This window comes from Myxine glutinosa, chromosome 11, assembly GCF_964187855.1.
Source record: "Myxine glutinosa chromosome 11, kmMyxGlut1.1, whole genome shotgun sequence".
Classification (NCBI taxonomy): domain Eukaryota; kingdom Metazoa; phylum Chordata; class Myxini; order Myxiniformes; family Myxinidae; genus Myxine; species Myxine glutinosa.
Genome location: NC_136271.1, coordinates 27493109 through 27515715, shown reverse-complemented (window position 1 = coordinate 27515715; position 22607 = coordinate 27493109). Strand labels below are relative to the sequence as shown.

The window sequence follows — 22607 nt, the reverse complement described above, 5'->3', positions numbered from 1 at the left end:
CGGAGACTTCCGACAGATCCTCCCAGTGGTCAAGAGTGGTACCAGATCCAACATTGTCAATGCCAGCCTGAAGACGTCCCACCTGCGGCGCCATGTGACTGTCAAGCACCTGACCACCAACATGCGAGCTCACCTGTCTGGCGATGAAGGGGCCACTGACTTTTCTAAGCTGCTCCTGGAAATTGGCAATGGACCGATACCATTTTCGGCCGAACCAGACACGATCGAGATTCCTCCTGAAATAGGCAAGGTCGTCTCCACAATGGAGGAGCTGAAGGCTGAAGTCCACCCTTGCTTGAGCACAAATGGAGTCCGGTCCGAATGGCTGGCTGAGCGTGCAATTCTTTCTCCACTGAACACCAATGTCAACCAGCTCAACAACTGGCTCATGGGAGAGTTTCCCGGCGATGAGAAGATCTACAAGTCTGTGGATAGTGCCATCTGTGACGAGGAGGCAGTCACTTACCCTGTTGAGCTTCTCAAGTCTCTCGAGCTGTCAGAAATGCCACCACACCTCCTCAAGTTGAAACTCGGTGTGCCCATCATGATCCTGCAAAACATGGAACCACCCAAGACCACCAATGGTACACGCTGCATCATAACTCGCCGACATGCCAATGTCATCGAGGCCACCATCTCCTGTGGACCATACAAAGGAGAAGTCGTCCTTCTGCCGAGGATCCCGCTCATTCCGTCAGACTCTGAACTGCCGTTCCAGTTTCGGAGACTCCAGTTTCCCTGCAAGCCATGCTTTGTGATGACCATCAACAAGGCTCAAGGTCAGACGTACAAGACAATAGGGGTCGACCTCTCTGTCCCCTGCTTCTCACACGGTCAGCTGTATGTGGCTGCCTGTCGGACCGGCAAGTGCAGTAAAACTCACCATCCTGGCACCCAACAATCAGACACGCAATGTGGTTTACCCCGAGGCACTCTAGGGCACAGATGACGAACGCTGTAAGTTGTGACTATATTTTTTGTATAAGGCACATATTGGATTAGATGCTCTTTCATAGTTTGTAAAAAACGTTATTTTGGAAAAACGTTTTAATCAAAACAGGCGAATCTCCAGAATCGGTGCTTCTCGGCCGACTATCTTCCCATCCAGTCGAAAGAGAATAATGCTGTTTAGTGTTTATATTTTATATAAATTATAGAATATATTTTATACAAAATGTATGTACAAAAGTTTTTTTTAATGTTTTAGGTCTGTTTGGCTGACAATTTTCTGATATCAATACCCCCAATCTTAGGCATTGTCGGATATAGTCAGAGCATTCACCTTTGATTAATTAATTTAAAGAATCCTTTCAATTTGCACCCATCGTAGACGGGTATCCTTGCTAGTTAATGAATATAACTGAATGTATCAGTTAATATAACAAAACCCAGAACAAGATAGATACAATACCCTGAACATTCGTATTCCCATAGCAATGAAAACATTACAGCCATAACAGACAAAACAGTCAATTAAAACAAACATACATTACGCCGTAGCGTGATCAATGCAACACTCACCAACAGTGACAGCTACACGGACATGGTAGAGATAACGGACTAGTCCCAATGTCCACGACTCATCGGCCATCGATCGCATGTCTCGCATCAAGATGGCGGAACCCGTGACGACGAGGATCATGGGAGTTTATAACAGTTTTTGCTATAAATGCATTATAAGTATTTTACTTATCACGGACAAATCAAAAGGATCATCCAAATATTCTCAACAACTTTTTAAAAAACGGAAAACATTTGTTCACCCAATCAACTCCGTGCACCAATAACTCAGGGAGGTTTACATACATATGTAAACATACATACATATATATATATATATATACAGTCATCCCTCGTTTATCGCGGGGGTTATGTTCCAGAACCCCCCGCGATAGGTGAAAATCCGCGAAGTAGAAACCATATATTTATTTTATTATTTTAATATATTTTAAGCCTTTAAAAACCCTCCCCATACTCTTATAAACCTTTCCCACGCTCTTATAAACCCTTTCTACACTCTTAAACACACCTTTGAGACCCATCCTTACGTATTAGAAAAATATTTGTACGTGTTTATATAGCTGTACAGTATATTTGAAAATACTGTAATAGATACTGGGTAAGTATATCAATAATCGTTTTTACTGTACTACACAGCAAAGAAGAGCATTACAGCTCTTCTGAAGGCACCACTTCAGCAGGCGCCTCGTCAGGTGGTGCAGTATCTTCGTCGTCGTCCGGAACTTCTTTTCGTGCTGAAGACGTAGGCGTGTCTTCTTTCTTTTTTCGGGTGAGGAACATAGTGATGGGCAGTTGCTGGCGCTGCCTTTTCTTCTGGGCGAGGAGGTTTTTATAGACTTCAATGCCTCCGTCGATTACATTTCTGAACTTCAACGAACGAATCATCTGGGGGTCCCATTCTTCAGCCCTTTCCTTAAGTTCTTTTGCCATTCTCACTAGGGTTGCGAGGCGTTCCAGTGATAGGCCTTCTTCTTCTTCATCCCCTGGACCCTCTTCTTCCTCCTCACTTGCTGACTTCGTCATCTCCGCCAGGTCTTCGTCCGTTAACGGATCTGAGTGGGTCTCGAGCAGCTCCTCAACGTCATCGGGAGTCATATCGTTGAAGCCATCTCCTAGTAATTTTGCCAGATTCACTGCCTTATCTACTGCAGAGTGGTGGACTTCGTCAGGAGAGAAACCCTTGTACACGTAATCGTGGACTACTTCTGGCCACAATTTTTTCCAGCAGGCATTCAAAGTTTCTGTCTTCATCTCCTTTATGACCATCTGAATATTTTGCAGACACGTTGCAATGGTGGACTCACGCCAGTACGCCTTCAGCGAGAAGTTTTTGTCCGAGTCCATAGCCTCGACCAGGTGCTGCAGGGTGTTTCGTGTATAAAGTGCCTTAAATGCGCGAATGACGCCTTGATCCATGGGCTGTATCAGCGATGTGGTGTTTGGCGGTAAGAACTCTATTTGTACGCCATCATACGACAGGTCGAGCGCGTGACCTCCTGCATTATCCATGAGCAACAGCACTTTGAACTCGAGTCCTTTTTCTGCGAGATAAAGCTTGACCTCGGGAATGAAGCACGGGTGGAACCAATCCGATGTGAGGAGTTTCGTAATCCAGGACTTCTGGTTGTGCATCCAATACACTGGCAGCAGGTTCTTATTTTTGTTTTTGAGGACCCTTGGGTTTTTGGACTTATAAATAAGACCAGGCTTTATCATAAAGCCCGCAGCATTCCCACACATTACTAAAGTCACCCGATCTTTGTGGGCCTTAAATCCAGGGGCTCTGGCTTCCTCGATCATGATGAAAGTGCGAGACGGCATCCGTTTCCAAAATAAGGCTGTCTCATCCATATTAAAAACTTGTTCAGGCTTATAACCCCCTTCCTCGATGATCGTCCTGAACGTCTCGTTCACGTACCCCTCGGCGGCGGCTTTATCAGCAGAAGCAGCTTCTCCATGCAGGACGACGCTCTTTAGCTTGCATCGTTTTTGAATTTTTTCAAACCAGCCCTTGCTGGCATTGAATTTGGTTGGTTTGGTGGGAGATGCGGTCGATGGTTCGGATTCGGGGTCGTCGTCGCCAGCGCCTTCAGCAAACTTGGCGTAAAGCTGCCTGGCCTTCTCACGGATAAAGTTGGTATCCAGTGGGATATTCTTCTTCCTGCAGTCACTGATCCAAAGGGCCAATGCAGACTCCATCCTTACAATGGCCTTATTGCGTGAAGTTACCACCCTTTTCGCTGTCTGGTTAAAGGACACTGCTGCCGTCGCCCTTATATTCTTTTCGTCCTTCTTAATGTACCGGACCGTAGATTCATTGAGCCCGTAATGGCGGCCTACAGCCGCAAAGCTTCTCCCTTCCTTTAACATGTCGAGGAGTTTCACCTTCTCTACGATATTAAGCATCTTCCTCTGGCGCTTAGGTTCAGTGCCAGAACCCTTAGAAGACGCAGAACGTTTACCCGTCATCGTAGGGCTTGAAACAACTTCACAATTTTACACAAAATGCACAAAAACACAACACCGCAGGATACTGAACAGCGTGCTCTGATTGGTCGTGTCTCATCCATCTGCCAATAGTGTGCCGCGTACGAAATCATCTGGGCAAACGAGCGCAAGCAACCCAAGCTTGGTTTTCCATACGCGCGATTCTTTGTCTACTCATTTATAGTGCGTATTTTATTTCGATTTACTGTAATATTCTTTTAATATAGGTTTTATTTAATGTGTTATATTTTTATTTATATTATTATTAATTTTTTAGGCTAGAAAATGCTTATTTTACCACAAAAATAATTAAAATCTAAAAAAATAAAAATACCTATAGGCCGCAGAATCCCGCGATATAATGAAAAATCCGATATATAATTTTACATATACTAGCGAGAAAAACCCGCGATGTACCGAAGCCGCGAAAAGTGAAGCGCGATATAGCGAGGGATGACAGTATATATATATATATACAGACTTGGCATTTAATATGGAATATTTTTTTGTGGGGGTGAACTTACTTTTCAAGATGACTTAGAACCAAAAGTTCATTGGAATTATGTTGAAATCATTCTAGATTTTGTTAATGTGACCTTTAAAAGAAACAAAAACCACATTTGATATTTCGAACCAAATAAATTGATCCTTGAAAGTGATGTAAACCGATATCGAACTCAACCTGACATTGAGCCCCTGTCGCGCCACTGAATTAACACCAGGTGGATTGACTCAGCCGGTCATCCTTCGGAGATCAGCAAAATGTGTACCAGCTTCCTGGTTACGGGGGCTTTACATCAGTGGCACAGCTGAACCTCCAGAAAATGATGCAGCCAAACAGCCACATGCTACATATGAACCATCCACCACCAGTGAATGAGTGATTCGAAAGAGCTTTATATATTTACTAGTACCCGACTGCAAAGCCGCAATGAGCCGGCGAAGCCAAAGCCTCTTGCCACTATTTTACCCATCACGATGGCATCAGTGGGTTAGGTAGTTGGTAGTAGGTAGGTGTAGTAGGTACCGTACCTGGTAAGACTTGGTAAAAGAGAAGAGCAGACAGTCCTCCCCAATACCTACATACAATAAATGTCACAAGAAGCTTAAGGCCTATTTTAAGAAATTTTAACTGGGCTTAACATACGTTTTCACAGTATGTGTGTAGTCTTCTAACTTCAGTCGCTGTCAGGACTGGTTCTCTCTGGGCTCTGCGGCTTCCTCCACCAGAAGAGGTTAGCTTGCAGTAAGATCAGTGCCGACAGATCAGACGATAGCGCCGTTTCAACGGCAATGTGTGACTGTCGTTAATCAAACCGTGTCGATTGCGCTGATTGGCTGACCTAAGCTGATCGCTGATTGGTCAGCTCACAAAATTTCGCTAATTCAGACCTAAAATGACATCATTTGCATTCTGGATGAGATTAAAATTGATAAAATTTACTTCTTGATTAATTCGGTGAATTCCGTCTCAACTTCGGATATTTCCGGCCGTGAAAAACTATTCCCTACGGCCGCGAGATTTCTAAAAAAATAGTTTTTCGTCAATTTTAGAATATTTGACGCCGTTTTCACCCTCTGAAACGCGTAATAAGCTTTTTAAAAATATTTTTTGAAATGCTCGAATCTCATTGGTTCCGGTGTTTGGTGACGATTTTCGTTGAAGATAACGAGGTTGGTCTTAAAGTATTTTAATTACACATTAGAGGTGCATAAGATTGTGAATCAAACAAAGACAGGTGAAACAAACTCCTATTGAACTTTTTCTCAATTTTTTTTATGCATACTTCCGCATCCGAATGATGGCGGCCTCGATTGAGTGATTTGGTTTTAGAAATATTTTTTCAAATGCTCGAATCTCATTGGTTCCGGTGTTTGGTGACGATTTTCGTTGAAGATAACCAGGCCCGTGCGGGCCGAGGTTGGTCTTAAAGTATTGAAATTACAAATTAGACGTGCATAAGATTGGGAATCAAACAAAGACGGGTGAAACAAACTCCTATTGAACCTTTTTCAATTTGTTATGCATACTTCCGCATCCGCAAGATGGCGGCCTCCATTGAGCGATTTGGTGCGTCACAGCTTCGGAATTCTCAAGCCAAGGGATCCAGCATAATCTGGTTTTCAACATAATACGTGCACGTTTATTCACAACACCGGCTTCGCCGGCTAACATATGTTACTAGTACCCGACTGCAAAGCTGCAATGAGCCGGCAAAGCCAAAGCCTTTTGCCACTATTTTACCCATCACTGTGGCATCAGTAGGTTAGGTAGTTGGGAGTAGGTTGGTGTAGGTTGATAGTAGGTCGGTGTAGGTACCGTACCTGGTAAGACTTGGTAAAAGAGAAGAGCAGACAGTCCTCCCCAATACCTACATACAATAAATGTCACAAGAAGCTTAAGGAAGTAACTATACGATGTGCTAGCTTAGGGCCTATTTTAAGAAATTTTAACTGGGCTTAACATACGTTTTCACAGTGTGTGTGTAGTCTTCTAACTTCAGTCGCTGTCAGGACTGGTTCTCTCCGGGCACTGCGGCTTCCTCCACCAGAAGAAGTTAGCTTGCAGTGAGACCAGTGCCGACAGCTCAGACGATAGCGCCGTTTCAACGGAAATGTGTGACTGTCGTTAATCAAACCGAGCTTTCTTTCTTCATGTAAACCGCTTATACCGTATTTCTGGCCGTGAAAAACTATCCCCTACGGCCGTGAGATTTCTAAAAAATAATTCTTCGTCAATTTTAGAATATTTGACGCCGTTTTCAGCGTCCGAAACGCGTAATAAGCTTTTAAAAAATATTTTTCAAATGCTCGAATCTCATTGGTTCCGGTGTTTGGTGACGATTTTCGTTGAAGATAACGAGGTTGGTCTTAAAGTATTTTAATAATAAATTGGAGGTGCATAAGATGGTGAATCAAACAAAGACGGGTGAAAGAAACTCCTATTGAACGTTTTTCAATTTGTTATGCATACTTCTGCATCCGCAAGATGGCGGCCTCCATTGAGCTTCGGAATTCTCAAGCCAAGGCATAATCTGGTTTTCGACATAATACGTATGCGTTTATTGACAACACCGGCTTCGCCGGCTATAATTGTCCAATAAAAATATAGACAAGTCGGGAGACGACAATGGTTCACGAGCGAGCGGTATTCAATGACAAAGGATGGACTATAACTGAAACAGGCCCGGACTGGGGGGTCGGGGGCCCACATAGCACGTGTCGCCCCCCGACATGCGATGTACATGCCTATTTACAAAGGGCCCCAATGCACTGCGTGTGCAGGCCTTTGAGAGCCAGCTGTACGTAATTGTGTGTGGTGCTTTTTTTTTTTTCTTTTTTTTTTGTATACTGAATCGAGGCTCGTGAAAGAGCTGGCCCATAAATGTCAAAACGAAGGTTACTGACCTTGAAATGAGATAGAAAATAATGTATAATCAGTATGAGGTTAGTTAGCTACACAATACCGAAAATTCGGTTTGATTCCGACAACTTTGAAAATTTGACCTTTGTGACCTTCAAAGGTCAAAGGTCGAAGATTCTGAAATTTGTTGGAAAACTTGTATTTCATGATGTATGTGATAATATAAGATCATGTACGACATTTCACCCTATCAGGAAGCGAACAATGTAATAAAACCATCAAAAATCGACTTTTGGGCGAAATGTGACTTTGACCTTGGGGCGAAAATGAAAAATAGAGCTCAGTGGGGCCAGACACTGACATTGGCCGAACCAAATACAAAACCCCTGTCAGATTCCACCAACTCCCTCGGAGAAGATGTAGCTTGAACTCGATTACCCCCTAAAAAACATCTTTTTCGGGCGTGGCTCCGCCCGCAATGGGCGCCATATGCCCACTCTAGGCAGGACACAACTAGATCATGATATCAACCTCCCACCCAAGTTTCATCAAGATCGGATGATATCATCGGGTAGTTATGCTGCGGACAGACAGACACACAGACACACACCCATGACGAATATAGTGGTCACTCTGTTTGATAACTCTCACCAATTGCTGAGATAGGGTTACTTTTCCATGTCAAGTGCACTGTAAATTCAAATGTGGTGGGAATACCTTGTATTCTCTTGCTGTAGGGGTCCATGATGAGCAGCCTTGGGTCAAGAACCTTAAAAATAAGCTGAAAACAAGATTATTTGTTCAGCAACCTTGTCATTTCAAGGCGAAAGATGCACATAATGTTAAATTTGAGACTTGATGTGACTATACTGATCCTATTCATTCTTACCTATACAGTACTTTAATTGAGATAAAAGGGGGAATTTTACAATTGAAATCCTTGCAGAAGAAAATACTGCAAAGTAAATTTAAACAAACGTCAGTGTTTTTATTTTAATAACTAAGAATAAGCAGTCATTCATTACAAGATGGTAAAAGTTCACATCAAAAAGAAAACAGTTTATCATTTGTTGGTGTGTGGTGTTACGGATTCGTCACTTCCGTCTTTGTGGTTGTCATCCACTTGAAGCATTTTTAGTTTCATGTACTATTATTGTTACAGTTTGAGTGTGAAATGGAGATAACTGTCTTCAAAAGTAAAAAAAATAATGTCTCAGAAGGAAAACGAGATGAGTGAGGGCACAAACGGAAGAAGAAGAAGCGGCGGGCGAGCAGATCGAGTGAGATCGGGAAAGGAAGGCCGATCTGCTTCGAGGTGTCGAGCGGACGCTGGTGGACATTGGTCACGAGCGAATATTGGTTTCCCTGGGAAAGGGATTCCTGTGACAGTGTCGTTATTGCTGTGGCAAATAAACCTGCGTGACGGGTTTTGCTTTTGGTTCCGAAAGTGAATCATCGCTGGAGAGAAGGGACGCCTCCATTACGGGCCCGTCCGCCATTTCACCTAGCACCAGCCATTTCACCTCGCACCAGCCATTTCACCTCGCATCAGCCATTTCAGCTCGCACCAGCCATTTCACCTCGCACCAGCCATTTCACCTCACACCAGCCATTTCTAGGGACTGGTAATTCCGCCAGTGGCGCTGCGCGCACTACTTACGTCATGCTGTGCGCACTACTTACGTCACGCTGTGCGCACTACTTACATCACGCTATGCATGGCACTCTGTGACCGCCGTTGCGGTGCAATGCTTTGCGGGCAAATCCTTTTTATGCCATGGTATGTCATATTTTGGACTTAACCACTCTTCATGACTGATCATGTGACATCTACACACTCATGGCTACCACCGAGACGGATCCTGGTTTCACGTGAGTAATTTTTCCATATTTGCTCGATTTTTGAAACCGATGCATGCAGATATCGTGTCTATACCACACCTAAAATATTCTTTAGAAAGAAGAAGCACATCCCACCTTTGAAAGTGCCCCCTGAAGTGTGTCCAGGTGCAATTTCTAATTCGTAGGTCTTAGCAACTCTCAGCAATCTTTTACCACATGGATTTATCTCGAGTATCTATCTATAATTCCAGTAATCTCTGTACGTCTGTACGTCTGTACGTTTGTCTGTGACCGCTGTTTCTCGACAACTACCGGTCCGATATACTTGAAACTTGCCAGGTATATTGCTGGGGACCCGAGGATGTGCCTTTTCAAGGTTTGAAATTAATCGGACAAGTACTTACCGAGCTATGGCGATTTAGCCGTTCGCCGTTCGCTTTGCCGTTGCGAATGGACCAAACCATTCATGTAAATAGAGGGGGGGGGGGGGGGTTCTGTGGTCGTTCGCTTTGGCTTTGCGAATGGACCAAACCATTCATGTAAATAGAGGGGGGGGGTTCTGTGGTCGTTCGCTTTGGCTTTGCGAATGGACCAAACCATTCATGTAAATAGAGGGGGGGGGGGGGGTTCTGTGGTCGTTGCGAATGGACCAAACCATTGTTTTTTTTTTGCAGTTTTTTTTTTTTTTGCAGTTTTTTTTTTTTTGCAAGGAACGGGCACCCACGTACGGGCACGTCCTAGCTTATATATAGTACGGGCATGCCCTAGTTTACTAAACTGTGCTAAGTTGAAGTTGCGTACATATTTCAGCAGTTTTCAATGTAAATCGGTCACAGATATGGATTCCATATTTATATGATAAATAATGGCCACTGATGCGGAAAATTGCTGACACGCTTTTGGCCATAACTTTGCTTACAGACATGCTAGAAGGATCATCTATGGCTCATTTTCTTCATCTTGAAGAGCTCTAACAGCTCACATAGTAATTTTACATCTATCTCCAACTTGCATTTTTTTGGCCACTCCCTACCATTTCACCTCACACCAGCCTTCACCTGGTTCTCGTGTGTGTCGTGGATTTCGCTTGGGAACTCGCGGTTCTTCGCGGTTCACCGCTTGGGAGCCGCTGATCGTTCATGTCAGCATCATTGTCTGGTGAACCGAAGGTGTGAATTCCCAGTTGCCTTTTGGGTGAACTTTTAACGGACTGACGTCGGCCCAACACCTCACCAAGCGGCTCTTCTGCAGCGTCGACGACTTTTAGCCGTTCTGGGTTCAGGTCTCAGTACGACCTTTTCTTGTGATCGCGACAGCGAAGGGGATCGACTTTGGCCTGGTATCGTGATACAGTGACTTTGGGGGATGCTACCGATTGCTCACGTGTGAATACCGTGAGTTATTGATTCAGGAAATTGGTGGTACCATCATAGAAATTATATGGTGTTTGCTGTGCAAGTGAGGTTTTCTTGTACGTGTGTTACTTGTTATTATTGTGTGGTTTTAATACAATACTTGGTTTTTGTAACAATTGATTGGTGTGGTTTCACCATTGGTCATTGGCACACATAATAGCACATCTTTCTGCCGTGACTCCTTTCGGGGCTCGTAGGTACACCGTGGCCGGGGTTTGGAGAGGAGCACGTAACAGTGGTGACTGGTGAGATCGAGCGATGACTTTGGGGATGAGTGGGAGTCTGGCAGGATTGATGATGAGGGATCCGGACTGGACACCAGACCTATGAGGAATCAGATAATCACATCATGGGCAGTGCGCATGGACATTTAGGTTTCCAGAGCTGGCTAAGTGCGATAAGGGGACATACAGCGATTGGTTGGAGTGCGGTGAGTTGGAGAGCTTTGGTGGTTGACCAGCAGGCGGGGTGTTTTTAGTGGTTGCTTTTCTGCCAAGCTCTATCTATTGGGTTTTAGATGCCATTTAGATGCCATGATGTGAACTGTCGAGGCCCAAGACCCCTAATATCCCCCCAAAACCCATTAAGTCCTGAAGACCCCCAAGACCCTTAAGACCCTCAGGACCCTTAAGACGATTTAAGACCTCAAAGGCACTTTAACATCTCGAAGACACTTTTGACCCCAAATAATTGTAAGATCCCAAATACCCGTAAGACCCTTTAGACCCCTTAAGACCTCACAGACCCGTTGGACCCCTAAGTCTCTGTAAGACCTTGACGACCTTTAAGACCCTTTAGACCCACAAATACCCACAAGATCCGTAATACCCTAAAAGCCCATTAGAATCCGGAGACCCTTAATACCCCAAAGACCTTATAAGACACTGAAGACCCTCAGACGCTTCAAGACCCCTAATACCCCCTTAGACCCTAAAGACTCATAAGTCCCTTAAGACCCTTTAAACCCCTAATAACCATTAAGAATCCCTAAGACCCTTTAAGACTTTGAATACCCTTTGGACCCTAAGTCTCTTTAAGATCCTGAAGACCCTTTAAGACCTTGAAGATCCTTTATACCACAAATACCCATTAGAATTGTGAGACCTGTAAAACCCCGAAGGTCCTTTCGACCACAAATACCTATACGACCCTTTAAGACCCCAATACACCTAAGAGCCCGACTACCCCTAAAACTCCAATCAGATACTTTAGACCTTTTAGACCCCTTAAGACCTTTTTGACTCCTGAAGACCTTTACAGCCTTTAGAACACTTAAACCCCTAGACCCTTAAACCCGTTTTGGACCCTTTAGATCCCTTAAGACCCCTTAGACCCTATAGACCCCCTTCAATTCAATCAATATACAGACTACACTTTTTTCAGTATGTAATGCGCAATCTCCAGCTATCCTGAGGGTGGGGACTCTGTTATGTTAAACATAAATTCCATATTGGATCACTGAAGCCTGATTGTTTGAGGTCGAAAAGTCAAAGCTCAAAATCACATAAAATCATCCATTTTCATCCTATTAAGTTGAAATTTGAAAACGATTTACATATTGGGGCACAGACCTGGTTCAACAAAAATCAGAATGATCAATTTGAAATGTCAACAGTTTCCATGACAACAATTTCACCCCCATTATAATCAAATGGGAAATGGCCCTTTTATGGATTTATTATTACCATACCTCAGTAAGTTTTGAAGATATCAAATTGAAACTTACACCGATTATTTTCACATGTGTGTAGTATACTAGTATATGTGAGGAAAATTTGGTCAAATGTAGTCCAAGGTCAAAGTCAAGGCCAACCGAAACATGTAAAACACCTATTAGGGCACAATTAGAAATTGTATGAACCAAATTTTTTATGCATAACATTCATTCATGTAAAACAGTTGATTGTTCAAATTTTCGAAATTGCCAAATTGATGTTTCCATGGCAACTACTATTTATCTGTATTTCTCAAGTATCGTGATATTATGCACAACTTCTTTCTTATTTGTTTGTTTGTCTGTGAGCAGGATATCTCACAAAGTTATGGACGGATTCAGACAAAACTTCTTGGGAAGCTTGTGCATGGGACCAGGCGAATTGATTAGATTTTAGTGAAGAATTATGACAAAACCTGGTGGCTGAGTTGGTTAGGTGAGGAGAACAAGCCAATTCGATTTTTGGTTCCGGTCCGAATCCAGATCCAGCCTATCGGTGGGATACAAAACGTAAACCGTTCAGCCTGGCGGAGGTATGCTCTCTACCGAGTGCTGTTCTAGTTTTACATGAAAAAGGAGAATATGACACTGATTTTACTTCTCATTGTTCTACACTTTTCACAGGATATGGTACTCGAAGAAATACTATTATGGGGCGTAATTCTGGCATTCCCAGGAAGGGGGAGGGAGTGGGGGGTGGGGGGGTGAGGGTGGCGGGAAATTGAACAAATAAAATTTTCCATGACAACAATTTCACCCCCATTATAATCATTGGGCAATAAAATTGTATAAAATAAATGGGCAATATAAATTATTAATTATTATATTTAATTATTATTATATTATAACATTAATATTATTATTATATTATTATATTATCTATCTATAATTCCAGTAATCTCTGTGTGTATGTTTGTATGTTTGTATGTTTGTATGTTTGTATGTTTGTATGTTTGTCTGTGACCGCTGTTTCTCGACAACCACGGGTCCGATATACTTGAAACTTGCCAGGTATATTGCTGGGGACCTGAGGATGTGCCTTTTCAAGGTTTCATATTAATCGGACAAGTAGTTACCGAGCTATGGCGATTTCTTTACCAAACTCCGCAAGCCGTTCGCTTTGGACCAAACCATTTCATGTAAATAGAGGGGGGGGATTGTCACCGTACTCGCAAGCCGTTCGCTTTGGACCAAACCATTTCATGTAAATAGAGGGGGGGGATTGTCACCGTACTCGCAAGCCGTTCGCTTTGGACCAAACCATTTCATGTAAATAGAGGGGGGGGGGGGGGGGATTGTCACCGTACTCGCAAGCCGTTCGCTTTGGACCAAACCATTTCATGTAAATAGAGGGGGAGGATATAATTTTAGATATATATATAATACGGGCATGCCCTAGTCTATCTATAATTCCAGTAATCTCTGTGTGTATGTTTGTATGTTTGTATGTTTGTATGTATGTATGTATGTATGTTTGTCTGTGACCGCTGTTTCTCGACAACTACCGGTCCGATATACTTGAAACTTGCCAGGTATATTGCTGGGGACCCGAGGATGTGCCTTTTCAAGGTTTCATATTAATCGGACAAGTAGTTACCGAGCTATGGCGATTTCTTTACCAAACTCCGCAAGCCGTTCGCTTTGGACCAAACCATTTCATGTAAATAGAGGGGGGGGATTGTCACCGTACTCGCAAGCCGTTCGCTTTGGACCAAACCATTTCATGTAAATAGAGGGGGGGGATTGTCACCGTACTCGCAAGCCGTTCGCTTTGGACCAAACCATTTCATGTAAATAGAGGGGGGGGATTGTCACCGTACTCGCAAGCCGTTCGCTTTGGCTTTGCGAATGGACCAAACCATTTCATGTAAATAGAGGGGGGGGATATAATTTTAGATATATATATAGTACGGGCATGCCCTAGTAATTATAATATTAATAATTAATTATTATTATATTATAATAAATATAATTGGGCAATAAAATCAGTAGGTTGTTCAAGTTTTCAAAAAGCGGTGTACTACGACCAAAGGCGTGAGAGGTGGCAACTATGGTGTTGCATAGGCTCCGCTCACATAGCCCAATACCAGCCATCCCTGCTGACGATACATATTTGAAAGGGAGTTTATAACAGTTTAATACCAAAAAAAAAAAAAATTATTTCTTTTATTTAAAAAATTGACAAGATACAGTTCTGGCAACAGAAAACAAGCGTTACGCCTCGGTCCCCTGTCGGTGAAGTGATGTGAGTTGACAAAGTGGAAGACGCAAGGCGGCCATCTTGGATTTTGACGTGGCGACCCAATTTTCAATCGCGTTCTTCCTTATGCGTAGATACACGCACACACACCAGATTAGAAGTTAGTAGTTCGTCTATTTTTCAAGATATTTCGCTCACAAGGTTCAGATATATATATGGTGGCGGCCATCTTGGATTTTGACGTGGCGACCCAATTTTCTAGAGCGTTCTTCCTTATGCCTAGACACACCCACACACCAGATTAGAAGTTAGTAGTTCGTTTATTTTTCAAGATATTTCGCTCACAAGATTCAGACATATATATGGTGGAGGCCATCTTGGATTTTGACGTGGCGACCCAATTTTCTAGAGCGTTCTTCCTTATGCCTAGATACACCCACACACCAGATTAGAAGTTAGTACTTCGCTTATTTATCAAGATATTCCACTCAAGTTTTAGACATACATGGCAGTGGCCATCTTGGATTTTGACGTGGGTTGCACCCACACACCAAATTAGAATTCGGTCCTTCGTTTAAGCACGCACGCACGTACGTACAGACGCACGCACGTACGTACAGACGCACGCACGTCCGCACGGACGGACGGACGCATGCACAGACGCACGGACGGACGGACGCACACACGGACGGAGGAGAAAACCATAGTCCCCCTTTTGCTCCGCGGTGCGATGGGGGACAAAAAATTGTGTGCTATTGATAAAACGTTTATACATGGCTTTAAACAAGTTAACTAAAGGTATTGATGCATATCTCTGAAGAACAATCTCAAATTACCAATTTAATGCAAAGGAATATAAATGGGGTAATCAGGCCATTTTAAAATGGCGGGGAATGATCATCGATCTCCATAGTGGAGATAAGTGGAAATGATGATTACTGTTAATCATTCGCTTTACTCAGCCAGACAATAACGTTTTCACTCCTCTAAATACGTTTTCTTTCTTTAGAGATTAAAACGAATTATCTAGAATTCCATCAATTAACACGTTTGATGCTGAAGTTTAATAAGCATGAGCAGCCCGAGGAATACCCGGCCACACTTACCTCTCCGTTACTTGACGGTTCGATGGCGGAATAGCGACTCTCACAGACCACATCGCCGACCCACAGCTGCTTCCTCACTGGAATGCCAGGAAAGACGTTTGCACAGTCGTAGGCAAAATATCGATAGGGTTGCCATGTCCGACCGAGGTTCACAGAACGCTCAATCACGGCGGCCGCAGGTCTGAAAGTCTGCAGGTGATGAGTCAAGATCTTGTTAGAATCACACCTGCTAACAATAATTATATTCATATGGAATGCTGAGCAGCATCATTTCATTGGTTTTTAATTCAACAAAATTGGACGGCCATCTTCATTTGCCTAATGCAAACACTGCTTACTTTGGTCTTGCACATAATACATTTTGTAATGTTTCAATGTTGCTATTTAACTGGTACCGACAACTTTATCTTAATGATATTTTACTAAAAACGTAATTTCCTTGCTTAATGCAGGAAGACATCACATTCAGTGCAGTGAACAAAATTATTCAAAAAAGAAAGCACCACAAAAATTCACAACTCTCATGAAACCTAATATAAACATAAACAAACACAAAGACATATATACTGTACATACAACACACACACACACACACACACACACACACACACACACACACACACACACACACACACACACACACACACACACACACACACACACACACACAACCCTCGTATGAAGATAACCAACAACACACACACACACGCACACACAACCCTCGTATGAAGATAACCAACACACACACACACACACACACACACACACACACACACACAACCCTCGTATGAAGATAACCAACAACATACACACACACACACACACACACAACCCTCGTATGAAGATAATCAACAACACCCACACACACACACACACACACACACACACACACACACACATACACACACACACACACACACACACACACACACACACACACACACACAACCCTCGTATGAAGATAACCAACAACACACACACACATACACACACACAAACACACAACCCTCGTATGAAGATAACCAACAACACACACACACACGCACACACCCACACACACACACACACACACACACACACACACACACACACACACACACACACACACACACACACACACACACACACACACACAACCCTCGTATGGAGATAACCAACAACACACACACATATACACACACACACACACACACACACACACACACACACAACCCTCGTATGAAGATAACCAACAACACACACACACACACACACACACACACACACACACACACACACACACACACACACACACACACACACACACACACACACACACACTCCATTTACTTGGAATGGAAATGGATACTTTGAGACCTGGGAGGGCTCTGCTCCACCTTTTGAAACACTCGTATGAAGATAACCAACAACACACACACACACACACACACACACACACACACACACACACACACACACACACACACACACACACACACACACACACACACCACAATGCTAATTATACAGCATTGCATTTCATGTGTAAAATAAAGTGCTCCATCGTGGAGTTGTGTGTTGATATAACACATTGTGATTGGTTGTCTTGGAAGCAATCACAAAGTGCCACACCTGCAGAAGGATTATAAAAGTATAGTCTGTGATATAATTGTCGTGTATTTTATGTGTGGTAAACACCACCGCTCCTGTGAAGGAAATATCACATGAAAAACCAATGGAAATCAAAGACTTAGATATAGTGTAGCAGCATAGCAAACCTGTTGTGCATTTTGTGATACAAGCACCAAATTTGGCACAAATGTACATTAATATGTTGCGAACATTGTGTGGTCAGCAATGAAGACGAGAGTCTGAATTACATGTATGCAAAAGACCTTGTGAACCAGTGAAGCAAATACACGGGTAAGCATGAATTAAATCTAGGGCATGATATAATTTCCATGATGTTTACCTCTACACTCAATGGTGGAAGGAGGTAATGTTTTGATCCCAGCTTGTCTGTATCTGTTTGTCTGTTAGTCCACAAAATTCCAGACAAAGCTTGTAGTAGTGGTAGTTGTAGTGGTGATAACAGAAATTGTTATATAGAACTGAACTTATATTATTATTATATGCAGAAAATAACTTCATTTCTATATGCCCTGCAGTGGACAGGTTAATTGGTTTATGCACTGAAGGGGTCACCCTGGTGTGCACTGCTGTGTTCTGCCTCACTGAGTTGTTCAGGTATGATGTACTCAGCACAAGCTTCCGGTCGGCCCGGAGGTGGGGGTGTGGGGCCTGTCACGGAACGTCAAAACAAACGGCCTGCCGGGGCCGCCCAAAAGTCGGGCGTGAGGGGCGCGTCCACTAATGGAACGCCTCTCGCTTCCCAGATCGAGGGCCACGTGGTCAGGAGAACCTCGTCCCTTCCGGTCACACTTTGCCTATCGGCCGGCCTCGAAGACCGAAATTGTGACGGTGTCACCCGAAAAATTTGAAATTACGAAATTTGAAAAAAAAAATTACGGAATTTCAAGTGGCCCAATATCTGAAAATGTTCGCAACATATTAATGTACATTTGTGCCAAATTTGGTGCTTGTTTCACAAAATGCACAATTCTTTTGAATATTTGGGCTAAGCCGCCCCACTAATAGGGAAGGCCACTCCATGTGGCAGATTGCAGCCGGCTTTACGTTTCAGGAGGTATAGGCAAGACTGAGGAATAAACGTGAAACTGGTACCCTTGAGTGTGTGTGTGTGTGTGTGTGTGTGTGTGTGTGTGTGTGTGTGTGTGTGTGTGTGTGTGTGTGTGTGTGTGTGTCCCTTCATAAGGCTAGGTTTTAAAGGCTTTGAGTAGTGCTTTAGGAAGGATTTGAGTGGGGGGGGGGGGGGGGGGGGTGGGGGGGGGGTGGTGTTTAAGGGGCAATCTTTGAACACGACTGTGTGTCCACCGCTGGATCCAAAAGACCCAAACAACCCCAAGGTCCCAAATGACAAAAAGGACCTAAAATACCCCAAGGACTCAAAAGAACCCCAAGTACTCTGAAGATCCAAAATACCCCAAAGACCCAAAAGACCAAAAATATCCAATGAACACCAAACACCCAAAATACTCCAAAGACCTAAAATACCCCAAAGACCCAATGCATCCCAAAGACCCAAATACCCTGAAGACCCAAAAGACCATGAGGATCCAAAAGACCCAAACAACCCCAAGGACCCAAATGACAAAGAGGACCCAAAATACCCCAATGACTTAGAAGACCTCCAATGACTCTGAAAATCCAAAATACCCCAAAGACTCAAAAGACCAAAAAGACCCAATGGGCCCCAAACACTCAAAATACCCCAAAGACCCAAAATACGCCGAAGACCCAAAATGCACTGAAGACCCAGAAGACTGAAAAGACCCAATGGACCCCAAATACCCAAAAGACCCTAAGACCTCAAGGACCCAGAAGACCCTGAAGACCAAATAGACCCTAAACACCCAAAATACCCGAAGACCCAAAATACCCTGTAGACTGTTAAAGACACAAAGACCATGAAGACCCAAAAGTCCCCAAAGGCCCAAAAGACAGTAAAGTCATTGAAAACCCAATTGACCACAAATACCCAAAATACCCCGAAGACCCTGAAGACTCTTATATACCCAAAAGACCACAAAAAACCCAAAAGACACTGAAGACCCCAAATTCCCCAAAGACCCATAAAGACCCTGAAGACCCAAAACACTGAAAAGACCCCAAGACCCTTAAAGACCCAAAACACCCCAAAGACCCAAAATACACCAAACACCATTAAAGACCCAAAAGACCACAAAGACGCAAAAGACCCCCCAAAGACCCTTAAATACCCAAAAGACCACGAACACCCAAAAGACCCTGAAGACCCAAAGAAACCCAAAGACCCTTAAATATCCAGAAAAACCAAAATACCCAAAATATCCAAAAGACTCCAAAGACCCTTAAATATCCAGAAGACCCCAAAATACCCCCAAAGACCACAAGACCCTTAAAGACCCAAAAGACAACAAAAACCCAAAAGGCCATGAAGACCCAAAATTCCCCAAAGATCAATAAAGACACCAAAGACCCAAAACACTGAAAAGACCTAAAGACCCTTAAATGCCCAAAAGACCACCAAGACTCAAAAGATCTCAAAGACCCAAAAGACCCTGAAGATCCGAAGACCCCAAAGACCCTTAAATACCCAGAAGACCCAAAAGACCATGAAAACTAAAAATACCCTGAAGATCCAAAAGACCCAGAAGACCCTTGAATACCTCAAGGACCAAAAATAACTCAAAGACCCTTAAAGACCCAGAAGGCTGAAAGACCCAAAGACCGAAAATACCCATAAACACAAAAAGACCCCAGAGACCCAAAATATCCCAAAGACCCCCAAAAAACGAAAAGACACAGAAGACCAAAAAGTCCCTGAAAACCCAAAAATACCCCGAAGACCCTTAACGACCCCACAGAACCAAACAATCCAAAACACCAAAAAGACCCTTAAAGACCCTGAGGACCCAGTGGAACCCAAAGACCCAAATTACCCCAGATGACCGAAAAGACCCGAGGAAACCAAAGATCCAGAGGACCCAAAAGACTCAAATGACCCAAAAGAACCTGAGGAGCCAAATGACCGAGAGGACACAAAAGATCCAAAAGATCCCAAGAATGCAAAAGAGCTTGAACACCCAAAAGTCCCAAATGAACCAGAGGACCCAAAAGACCCTGAGGACTCCGAAGACCCAAAAGAAGAGTAATTATGCCTCTTAATACATTGGAATTGTAGACGGTGGCTTGCAAACTCAGCCTCAAGGTCGATGTACGGAAGCGGTTTTTTTTTAATCACAATAAATATACAAGGCACAGGGAGGTGACATTCGCTGAACGTGACGTGCAAAGTACGGAGAGTAAAACGAGTGTTCATTTACGTCTGTAGGATGTCTAATAAATAAAGATGATATGAGCACCCCTGACACTAGGCCCAGACTTCGGGATGCTCACGCCGCTGTACCGTCAAAAACTGTTCCAACCCGTCATTTTTGACGGGCTTTATACTCGTGATCGAATAAAGATCTTGTGACTGAACTAGCTCAAAGTGTGGGTGTTAACGATTCTTCAAGAATGCAAAATACATATTAGCACAAAGTGGTATCAATGGATGTGGTAACTGCCCAAAAACCTTTTCTGAAGAGAGGCAAAGAGAGAGGCAAAGGTTTTCAGGTAATTGAGTAATCTCAGGAATAATAAGAAAATAATTCAGTAACTTTTAAGTAATTTAACAGAAATGACTGCATGATCATTTACTGGATCATGCATGGTTCATGGACCAAGTTGTGAAGTTTTGTTGTCCTCACAGTTTTGTTCCGAAGGTTCTTTTCAGGATCGTCCCTGAACCCTGGAGAGGCTACAATTGTAGTTTGTTTGTAACAATATTCCCAGGGATGGTTTTTAAGATCTCAGTGAGGTTCTTCTTTATCATTCCTGTTGCTACAACTATCACTGACATAATTTTGATGATCTTCATCTTCCAGGTTCTCTTGACTTTCGAAGGTTGCCATCATATTACTGTCATTTGTATAGTGTTTCGGTATAATCCTTCCATCTTTCATTCACCTGTGTTTCTTCTATCAGATGTTTTCCTGTTATACTATCCTTCATGGCCATATTTCTTCCTTTTTTAAACTTGAGTGTACAGTGCCTTCAGAAAGTATTCACACCCTTTGACTTTTTTCACATTTTGTTGGGTTACAGTCTGAATTGAAAATGGTTTAAATTGAGGTTTTTGTCTCTGATCTACACATAATACCCCATAATTTCAAAGTGGGATTTTTTTTTTTTTTTTTTTTTTTTTTTTTTTACAAATTAATTAAAAATGAAAAGCTAAAATGTCTTGAGTCAATAATTATTCAACCCCTTTGTTATGACACTACAAATTGAGCTCAGGTGCCTCCATTTTCCTTTGGTCATCCTTGAGATGTCTCTACAAATTGATTGGAGTCAATCTGTAGCCAATTCAATTCATTGGACATGATTTAGAAAGAAACACACCTTTCTATATAAGGTCCCACAGTTGACAATGCATGTCAGAGCAGAATCTCCACTGTGAAGTCCAAGGAACTGTCTGTAGAAATCCAAGATAAAATTGTGAGGAGGAATAGATCTGGGGAATTGCATAAAACAATTTCTAGGGTGTTGAAAGTTCTCAAGGCCACAGTGAGCTGCATCACTGGGAAATGGAAAGAATATGGAACTACCAGACTCTTCATAGAGCTGTCCGTCCAACCAAACTGAGCAACCGGGCAAGACGGACCTTGGTCAGGGAGATGGCCAAGAACCCAATGACCACTCTGACAGAACTACATATTTCCTTGGCTGAGATGGGAGAACCTGCCAGAAGGACAACACTCTGCAGCACTTCACAAATCTAGGGTTTATCGGAGAGTGGCCAGACGGAAGGCACTCCTGAGAAAAAGGCAAATGACAGCATGCCTGGAGTTTGCAAAAAGGCATGTGAAAGACTGTGAGAGTATGAGGCAAAATATTCCATGGTCTGATGAGACGAAAATTGAACTCTTTGGCCTGAATGCAAAGCGCTATGTCTTACAGAAACCGAGCACAGCTAATCACCCATATAACACCATCCCTACCGTGACGCATGAAGGTGGCAGCATCATGCTATGAGGATGCTTTTCAGCGGCAAGGACTGGGAGACTTGTAAGGATAGAGGGAACAATGAATGGAGCTAAATAAAAACAAATTCTTAAGGAGAACCTGCTTCAGAGTGCAAAATACCCTATACTCCGGCAAAGATTTATGGTCCAATCGGACAATGACCCCAAGCATACAGCCAAAGCAGCACTGGAATGACTTCAGAACAAGAACATGAAAGTCCTTGAGTGGCCCATACTCAAATCCCATTGAGAATCTGTGGAAAGACTTGAAGATTGCATTTCACCGACAC

At 43.1% G+C, this 22607-nt stretch overlaps 1 protein-coding gene across 2 annotated transcripts in view; it reads right to left on the bottom strand.

Annotated features, from left to right (window-relative positions):
- The window catches only part of LOC137436521 (laminin subunit beta-2-like), a 205141-nt gene that overhangs the window by 132540 nt on the left and 49994 nt on the right, over positions 1-22607 (bottom strand). For both annotated transcript variants that reach the window (XM_068130383.2, XM_068130382.2), the window contains exons 6-7: positions 15650-15838; positions 8090-8153 (exon numbers count right to left, since the gene is read on the bottom strand). In XM_068130383.2, the coding sequence (XP_067986484.2) occupies positions 8090-8153; positions 15650-15838 (253 nt within the window). The remainder of the gene's footprint in view (positions 1-8089; positions 8154-15649; positions 15839-22607) is intronic.